At 29.3% G+C, this 9,854-nt stretch overlaps 1 protein-coding gene across 1 annotated transcript; it reads right to left on the reverse strand.

Annotated features, from left to right (window-relative positions):
• Positions 1–530: 530 nt before the first annotated feature.
• Positions 531–3,625, reverse strand: LOC100571312 (E3 ubiquitin-protein ligase Topors-like). The gene is made up of 8 exons (XM_029492552.1): positions 3,476–3,625; positions 3,228–3,340; positions 3,066–3,140; positions 2,236–2,405; positions 1,717–1,816; positions 1,109–1,328; positions 716–933; positions 531–621 (listed from the first exon to the last, which is right to left on the reverse strand). The coding sequence occupies exons 1-8, from the start codon at positions 3,623–3,625 to the stop codon at positions 531–533; spliced, it is 1,137 nt and encodes a 378-aa protein (XP_029348412.1).
• Between the last annotated feature and the right edge of the window lie 6,229 nt (positions 3,626–9,854).

Consider the following 9,854-nt stretch of genomic DNA (forward strand, 5'->3'; position numbering starts at 1 on the left):
GTACTGTTGCCGTACCGTGAAGGCACGATGAAATTCGAATTTTCGTACAGTTTGTAATGTAAAAAAAAATATCATATCAATGTGGTTTTACATAGAATTCTTATTTTTTATTCTTGTAAAGTAAAAAAACCAAGTGATGATAAAAATACAAAATATATTTGAAAAACAAAAATATTTGTATATTTAAAATATTATTTTTTACTTGATGCTATCTTTATTTAATATGACACATTAAGATTATCATACATTTCTTTGTGTGTTAAGACTTCAACACACACATATTTACAATGTACATACCTACATTGTTCAATAAGAAAATATAAAATAAAATCATAATTGTATATCTGTTTCTTCTGAAGTTGAAGATGATCCTGGATATGAAAGATGTTTGTTGGTACTGGGATTTCAGACAATGAATCATTGATATTTATTTTTGGTTTTTTTAATTTTGTTATTAATATCTCGAGATTTTATATGAGTTGTTTGAGAACCTTGAGTAGCAATAATTATTGTAGTTTCTTGTCATCTGATCAATTAGGACTGCCTCTTCTTATTCGAGGTTGAAATGATATTCGAGGTAAACCACCATATTCAGATTCAGAACTAGATGTTCTTCGTCCCCTTAAATAAATTATATCAATCCAATTAAACAAAAAAATAAAATTATACACCTTTATATTATATACCTATAATTTATAAGCAATAATGTTCTTACCTGTTGATTGGTCGATCTAATGGACCCCGAATTCCAGATGATGTAGATGGTTGGTCCATAGAGGCAGAATTAAGTAGATCAATAGAACTGATGTAGTGACTTAGACTTTCAACATCAGAGTCTTCAGTATTAACTCTAACTTCTACATTATCTGTCTCGAGTGCAACGGTTACACCAACAACATTGATTGGTGGTAATGGTTCCTGATAAAATGGAGCCTAAAAATATACATACATTTACACTAACAATTTCTCATAATATGCAGTATGTTATTAATTTTACAGTCAATTCACTATCATGCGCCCGATAAGTATAATATTGAACATTATGATCATAGACACTAATATCATAGGGACTAATAGCAAAACTGTGTAGCTCATGGAAAAAATGTACTGCATGTACATCCAGGTAACGTCTTAAGCTGTTAAACAAATGTAATTCTCTTATTCCAAAAGCTATTAGTAATCGCATTATCATAGTTGTCACATTAATATCAGTGTTCTCAGGGTTAGGCAAGGACTGACGCTCATCATTTAATCTTAAACATTGTCTTATGGCAACGACATCTCTTAGAATGAATTTATGCAATCTGTACATTTGTGTTGGATTATCTCTGTAAGAATAAAAACATGCATTAATAGTATATCAATCATAAATAATAAAATAAATACAATTTAATTTTATGAATTTAACTTTTTTTGATAAAAATTTGTGCAAAAGGTTGACCATTCACAGGTTAATTTCTCCTTATATTTTTATCTCAATAAAATAATTTGCATTTTAAATAACTATACAACGTACACAGTACATATATTATCATTTATAATAAACAATAAAAATAAATAGTCTAATTTAATTGTAAAAATAATATATGTAAATAATGTAGGTACATCGTATATCTACTACCAACTAGAAGTTTTTATATCCTTCATTTTTTCTGATAGGATCGAACAAATTTAATAACTAGGCACGATACTCCAATAATTTATTTTTAATTTTACCTATAGAAAGCTGGGCTACAGTGTCTGAATCGGCCAGTTGTATCGGGTAACGGTTCAGCCCACAGATTTTCAATATACACTTGCATTCTGATTGCTTGACCTGAAAGTGTTAAATAGACCAAATGTTAAAATTTATACAAATACTATGAGGATGTCTCACCCGTGTGTGTGTTGTCCCCGTCTTACAAACGAGCAATAAAACAAAATTAACGTTCTCAATAATCTATTTTACTGTTGTTTTTAAAATTAGAATAAAATTGACTTAGTTTAAAATTGAAAAGTAAGATTCAGGGAACCTCCGAGGCTTTTATTGACATTTTAATTAAAATGCAAGTTATGAGTAGGGCATCTAGATAATTATCTTGGTTTTAGATTGTATAATAATAAGTCGATTGATTTTAATTTTAAAATAATAGATTAAAATGTGTTATTGAAAACGTACATTTTGCTATGTTGTACATTTGTAATACTTAGCCAAAACACGGTGGTGTCGTTTTCTTAACAAAATTGTATAAATACCAATGATTTGCCGTTGTGAAGTAAGACGTGGATAGTTCTGAGATGAATGATGATACAACTGATCATAATTATTGTCCACTTCGTCCAAGTCGTATATACTCCACAAGGTACTCATCATTATTTCATTTTCGCGGTTAATATTCTCAACGGAATTCGTACCATTGAATATTCTAGACAAAGCATAAAAATCCTTTAGTAATTTAATTATTTTTATATACCTAGTAGGATACTTTCAGAAACAAATATTTAAATATACAATACAACAGTCGACTATTTAAGTATTATTATTGGGACCGTTGGGAAACTCCACATAATTCATCTCAGAAAATAATTTTAAAAATATTGCCTGTCGTATAGACAAACATAGAATCTTTTTTGAATTTCACCAATTTATTAGAAATGCTGTGTATACATATATTTTGTCTAAGAATTTGAATATGCCTACAATAAATTTAAAATCAAAATTTCACCTGTACTTGTAACTTATGTTAAATGTTTTCTATTTGTTTGATAGTAAATCAATGAACTTTTTATTAAAATACCTATACTCATTCAGGACAAAAGTACACCAGTTCGTGAATGCATAAATATTGATGTTGGAAGGGTGGGTTACTCCGAAATACTATGAGTATTTTTATAATAAGTGCATTTGTATATTTTTAAATAAATGTAGTTAATATAAATAATGTAGACAATTGATACTTTACATTTGAATATCAAATAATAGTAAAAATATGTTACCATACTTATGTTACTGATAATATATGTTACTATGACTTTACCTTCTTATTTACTAATGGGTAATAGTTACTTGTGGTACTGTAGCTTACCTGTTACCATTTGGCATTTCACTAATTGGCCGTACGTTATTTGGACTTGGACTTCTAGGACTCCTCGGAGTTGGACTAGAAAAACAAACATTGTAATAGGTACAATTATTGTACATTTAAACATTATAACATAACAATGTTATTTAATACTGTGTTTCTTACCATGGGAGTCTATCTGTTATAAGAACAGCGTATGTCTCATGGACGCCCAGATCACCAAATGAATGATAAATATAATTAAATGTTTTCTTACATAATGGACAAGTTGGTTCAGACTAAATAATAAATATATAAAAACATAACCGTTTTATATATACATTTTATTAGATTCTTTTGAAATGTACTATGTAAGAAATTATAATATACATAAATTTAACAATTAATAATTGTTAAGGTTTAATTATACTTACATACGACCATCGTAGTAAACATTCAAAACAGAACAAATGCAAACATGCATTTGTATAACATTTATTGGTTACATCATCAAAACAAATTGAACACCGTGAATCTGGTGTTAAAGGGCGTCTTGCAGTAGGTCCGTTATTAAGAATGTCCATTATTAATGATTATTAATTGATATCTCTTCTTCGCCCTAGATGACAACTCAACTACAATGTATGGTACCTAAACCAATTAGCTGGCAAAAAATAAACATACTTCTAGCAGTCAAATTTTAACTTTAAAAATAATTAAACTTATTTTGCCACTTTTAAATGTTTTGTGGGAAAAACAATTTCTTATTTTTGTTTCGTTGCCCTTATAAACTGAGTTTTTGTTGTGAGAAATTATGTAAATTAATTTGGGACCATATTAAATAAACTAGGTTTTACAAATGTCAAGTTCTATTTTCTATAAAACGTTGAGAAAAATTTACCACATTGAAATCATTTTTTAAAATAAAATCGGACTAGTCAAAGTATATTAATTATTGTTTGTCAATTTATCGGCACAATTCGTTGTTGCATATTATTATGTACAAAAATATTTACGAGTTTCTTCAACGACTTGTACCTGCGCGTAATGTGCAATACACATAGTTTAAAAAAGTCAGATACAAAGTTCTTAACACGTTGAGCTCCGCTAGAAATTTCGAAGCATAGCCCGGGTCGCCGCACCAAAAATATGTTTTTACGAAAAAAATAAATAAAAATTAACAAAAATAAAAACCAATTATATTGTTAGCTTCTTGAGACAGTACCTGATCGCCTACAATATATTTCAAACGTTATCTCATCGCCATCAAAATTATGATTCATAAAAGCGAATTAATATTTGTCGACGGGTAGTCGACACCGGCGACCCGCGAAATGTTACCGATGTCGACTACCCGTCGACCTGTGGCATTGAACGTGTTAAGTACCCAAGTAACAAAATTTTAAAAATAGTTATCGATCATTTGACCGCAAGACAAAATCGTTAAGTATTGTCATTGTACGACAAGAAAATATATTTAGAATAATATTATACCTATATTATATAATTCAGAAACTAATTTTACGAACAATTTAAATTATTTAAATGTATGTACTTACAAAATAGAAGAGACTATAGGATTCCAATAAGAATGAGACGTGTTGTTTCTAGATGTCAAAGGCGAATTAAACGAATTTGAGAATTCTCAGCTCGTGAGATACGTGGTTGTGGTAGTGACGCATGGATAACATTATCGTATTTACAATATGGTAGGTATGGTATGTAATTTTTACATATATTTTCTGTCTGATTAATGAAACAACAATTGTATGTACAAAGTACAATCAATATAATAAAATATTTAATTGGCATATGAAACCATCAACATTATCTTGTAATCATTATATTTTAATCATCGTCGTATTAAAATGTAATTTCTAAATAATATTATAATACAATATACCACAGACGTTATATTATAGTGAAGCGAATGACATTTTGAAAATAATATAAGTGATTATTGGATGAAAAGCATAATACGAATTATAGTATTAACTAATTAAGACGCTGACTACTTAGTTATATTTTGTCATTATCCTAAAATGTCAAATAAGATAATATTTTAGATATGTAGTCATAAAGACCACAGGACCGCAGTCCAAATTTAAAATGTAGAACATTACTACATAAAAAATGACCCAAAAGTGTATCTATTATAGCCCCTGCCTTACTGCTCCAAGTGAAATAGGTGAAATTGGGGGGGAGGGGACTTGGAGGGACTTAGCCATTCCAATATTAAAATTAGTCGTAAAAAAAATAGTGTATTTTAATTGAAGTATTAAATTCTACATAAACCATCTGATCTAAATAGTACAGTAAATATTGTTTGAAGAAATTAGTAATAAGCTGACTCCACGGCGATCAACATTTCTGTTGATCGTGTAAGCCACTTAGTCGGGCGGACGACTGACCTGGCTCGTCCGACGCCCTGGGCTAACCTGACACTCGTGCTACCATTCATAATACGTCGTAATGATAGGACATGTTACGACGACAGCCTTCGTCTACCGACTTAAGGGGATTCTCGCGGGATACGCCACCAGAAACGGCAGTCCAAACTCCCCTATCGGTGCCAGGAGCGAAAGGGCTGACGACTAACACTGGCATGCGTGGCCCGCTGACGGAATGCACCGACACCCGTACCCCTGAATGCTGATGGCACCACCCCCAGGGTCGGTTGCCCTGTCACAGGCCAGGGACCATCGGCCTGAACCACGGATCATTTACTTATTGCTGTCCACACCATAGGTATTAGTTTATTAGTTATTCCCAGGCGACCCGACCAATCCGAAGAAAGGGGAACCGGGATTCCCCTATCCGCAACCTCACCGGGGACGCGATCTAATCCACCTAGCTGCGGCTGCTACTCCCATAATTAAAGGTCGGCTGTGGTTTTGCTTAATATGTTGTAGCAGTTGATTTTGCGATATCTCCTTTGATTGAGCTCCTACTATGCTTCTGCCGTTATTTATGGCATATTATGTATAATTAATTAGTTATTTTCCACGTATTTATTTCCATAAGTAGCTTGTATGAGCATACTAAAAATATCTATATAAGCAAAATAATTTGAAGCCAATGGTTCCCAAAATAACAGTTTTGTAAGCGAAATGCTCATAGCGTCACCAACGACGGGTTAAAACCCGAACGTTTGTTTAATTTTTTTAATTCGGTGTTTGAACATCCAATACAACCTTGTAAAAGATTTGCTTGTAAAAGTAGTTTGATTTACACAATAATTTTAATAACTTACGAAAGTATTTTGGAATAGTATTAATTATACAATTTTTAGGTCACAATACACATACAGCATTACAGACACGAACTAAAATGTATACAAACAATTAAAAATCGGACGCAATATTTACAGTGATATAGTTTTTATGTTTGCTTATTATAATGAATTATTGATCTTTGATTGTGTTAAAACATAGAAAATATTATATGATTGGTGAAATTGATATTTCTTTTTAATTTATCTTTGGTACTTATGCGTCATTATGAATCGGGTATAATTTAATATAGACGCTATTGTGTCGTACTAATTTGGGCATGAGTGATAATATGTATTTTATAGCTTTGCCATTTGGCACTAATCACATGTGTGATATAACCAGCGTATAGGATTCGTTTAGTTTGAAGTTCGAACTATAAATTATAACCATCGGATATGATATTTATTATTAAATTCGACACAAAACGAACTTTGTGTCACTCGTTAAATAAAATGAAACCAGAAGCATAATATAGTTGTATAAATAAGTACAGTCATAGGTCATAAGTCAAGTCCTAAGCTGTGATCGAGTATAAATAAAAAGAAAAAAAATAATCATTATAATATATACATTTAGGCAGCAATTACCTAATAAATATGTATTATGTATACAAATATTTTTAATCCAATTTACACAAAAAGGTAAAAATGAGATTCAATTTACAGCGACCCATAACATTAAATTGTAATGGTGGGTAGCTACTTTGTCAGATACCTACCACTTTATTCTATAGGTTCTCAAAAATTACTTGACCGATTTTATGAACATTTCGAATTGTTCTTACTTCTTAGAGATATCAGGAATTTTTAAATAGTAGTTTTAACCACTTTCGATTTACATTTAAATTTTTTTGCTGGTGGAATTGGGTTATAGATACAACTAAAATTGGATGATGATCCGAACTTTATAGCCTCAAAAAATGACTGGACCGTTTGCAATAAAAGTTATTTGAATAGATTATTATTTGAAAATTGGAGGGTGTATACAGCTTGATTTTTCAACTCATATAAATGTAGGTAGTTAAAGGGTAGACCATACATAATTTTTTTTAACAAACGAAAAAAGAAATTTTTTCGTCAATCTATATGGTTTCAATTCGTTACATATTATATTAATATTATAATTAGAAGAAATATGATATAATATGCATTTTTTACAAATATATTTATTAGAAAACCACGGTGAAGTATCCCTTACACTTTTTCAAAAAAAGTTTTGCATAGTATGGGCCAACTTCACGGACGTTATTAAAAATACAAATCTTTGGTCTGGACGACGTTGGGTGGGGCAGCAAGTAAATTATAATATATATTATTTGCCTACGTATATTACTTGTATTGTGGCGGCAGTTTGGATTAAATTTTTACCGGAAACATTACAATAATAATTATAATAGTGCATTATTTTGTATTCTGTACTAAATTAATTTTTTCTAGTTTTTAATTTTTTTTCTTAAATTAATCAAAAATAATAAAAAAAAACTATTCTACATGAATGTGTTTTAACCATGTTGCATGTGAATCCAAGGGAGAAAACAAATATTTCGCTGGAATGCTTTTAAAAATATTATTAATTATCTATGTAATAGATTGATTTTTTTCAAATAATGCATTAGGTATATTTGCTATGATGTCGCAGGCACATTGCTAGGATTACACAATTATGGTACCCAAATTATCACCAGAATTTTTCTTGAGTGGCCGATATTTACTCCCCCCCCCCCCCTCTGACGACTAGACACTAATTGAATTTATAAGTACTGTTTTTAATATAATTTTAGATTCTTGATGCTTCGATGAAACAATTTTAATAAATGTAGTATAAGATTATTCATAAGTTTCTATATTTATCAAAAAAAAAAAATTTCTCCGAGTAAATCAAATTAAATTTGTATGAGCGTTTGAATGAACGTTTTCTGTTTCAAAGTTCGTCATCCACGAATATACCTATGTAAATTATTCTGACTAAAAATTTTCTTTTTAATTTTCATTTAAGATTTCTCATAACTTTATCAAGAAAAAAATTGTACCTGAAAGTCAAATTAAATTTTTATAAACGTTTGAAGTTCATATTTTAACAATATTGAATATTCACTCAATTTCTCATGAAGTGATTTTGTTGTTATTCTAAAATGAATAACTGTAGATACATGAATATTATACTGAATGTTTATGTTATCATTTACTATACACCATGCAATTTTGAAAATAGTTTGACTCTTTTTTGAGCTGTTTACGGATATAATCAGTTTTAATTTTTTTAGTTTTTTTTCTATAAAATATATCAATAAAATGTTATTTCTTGGGTAAAAAAGCGTTAAATAATTATTATTTTGATGTTAAAAATGTATAAAATGTTCAATTTTTATATCTAACGATTGAACATTTAAAACAAGGTTCAACGTGAATAAGTTATACATAACTTACATTATCCACAAGAATATCATCAAATATACTTACTAATTAGAAATATCATAGGGTGACTGACCATTTTTTTTTTATTGAACTGATTATTTATATTATAATCTGTATATTTTTATTGCGGTTTTAGATTTTGATTGGAACGTATTGTATTGATTTTACAATGTTGTGAGTTTTTTAGATTCTGAGCGGATCGAGGGAGCTATTGTTTTTACAATGGTGTTTATTTTATTTTTTTTTCATTTTTCTTTTTATATCCTGTATACAAAATTTCTTCCAGAAGGAGTGTTTGGATTTCAACATATAGTACCTTATCTTTTAGCAAATTGGATCAAGATGGTACTTTAAAGAGGTCATTTTTCGATTTTCTCAATAGTTATTTAATGCCACTGGAAAAACCACTGAAAAATTACGAAAAAACGCTAAAACTTGGATTTTAATTTCTAACGCTTTGTATATCACCATAGAAACGAATAAAAAATTGTAATATTTTAATATTAATTCAACTTGATTAACCTACATGATAAAATAAATAATAAAAATATAAAATATCCAGACTGACAAACCGTCTCCGCTCAGAATCGTTTTTCTTATACAATGATATTATATCATTGAATTCAAATTTAATACCATCCATTATACAGTGACCCACTTGTAATCTACTGTACAGCAGAACGACATCCACTTACCTGCCTATTTTTTTTAAATTTTAAATTTTTAAATTGTTGTGTCTGTTATCACCTTTAGGACCATAAAAATGCTTAGATTTTCTTCAACAATAACTTTTCTGATAGGAAAGTGAATATAGTTGGTACTTTGGGAGGTCAAAAGTAAAAATTTCCTAGTAGACTTCAAATGCGACGTGAAAAACAAAAGAAAAATTATTAAGGAAAAACGGGAATTATTCCAAATATTATGACTTATTTTGAGCTGTTTACGGACATTTTAAGTTTTCAATTTTTTTTGGTTTTTTATTTTATAAATTTCAATAAAATTTTATTTTTTAGGTAAAAATACTTGAAAATTTAATAGAAGGTTCCTATTATATTGTTTCAAAGATATATGAAAAAAAAATTAAAAATCCATATTCACAATTTTTTTTTATAAGCATCATAAGT

The sequence above is a fragment of the Acyrthosiphon pisum genome, unplaced genomic scaffold (genome assembly GCF_005508785.2).
Source record: "Acyrthosiphon pisum isolate AL4f unplaced genomic scaffold, pea_aphid_22Mar2018_4r6ur Scaffold_21714;HRSCAF=24676, whole genome shotgun sequence".
In the NCBI taxonomy this organism is placed as follows: domain Eukaryota; kingdom Metazoa; phylum Arthropoda; class Insecta; order Hemiptera; family Aphididae; genus Acyrthosiphon; species Acyrthosiphon pisum.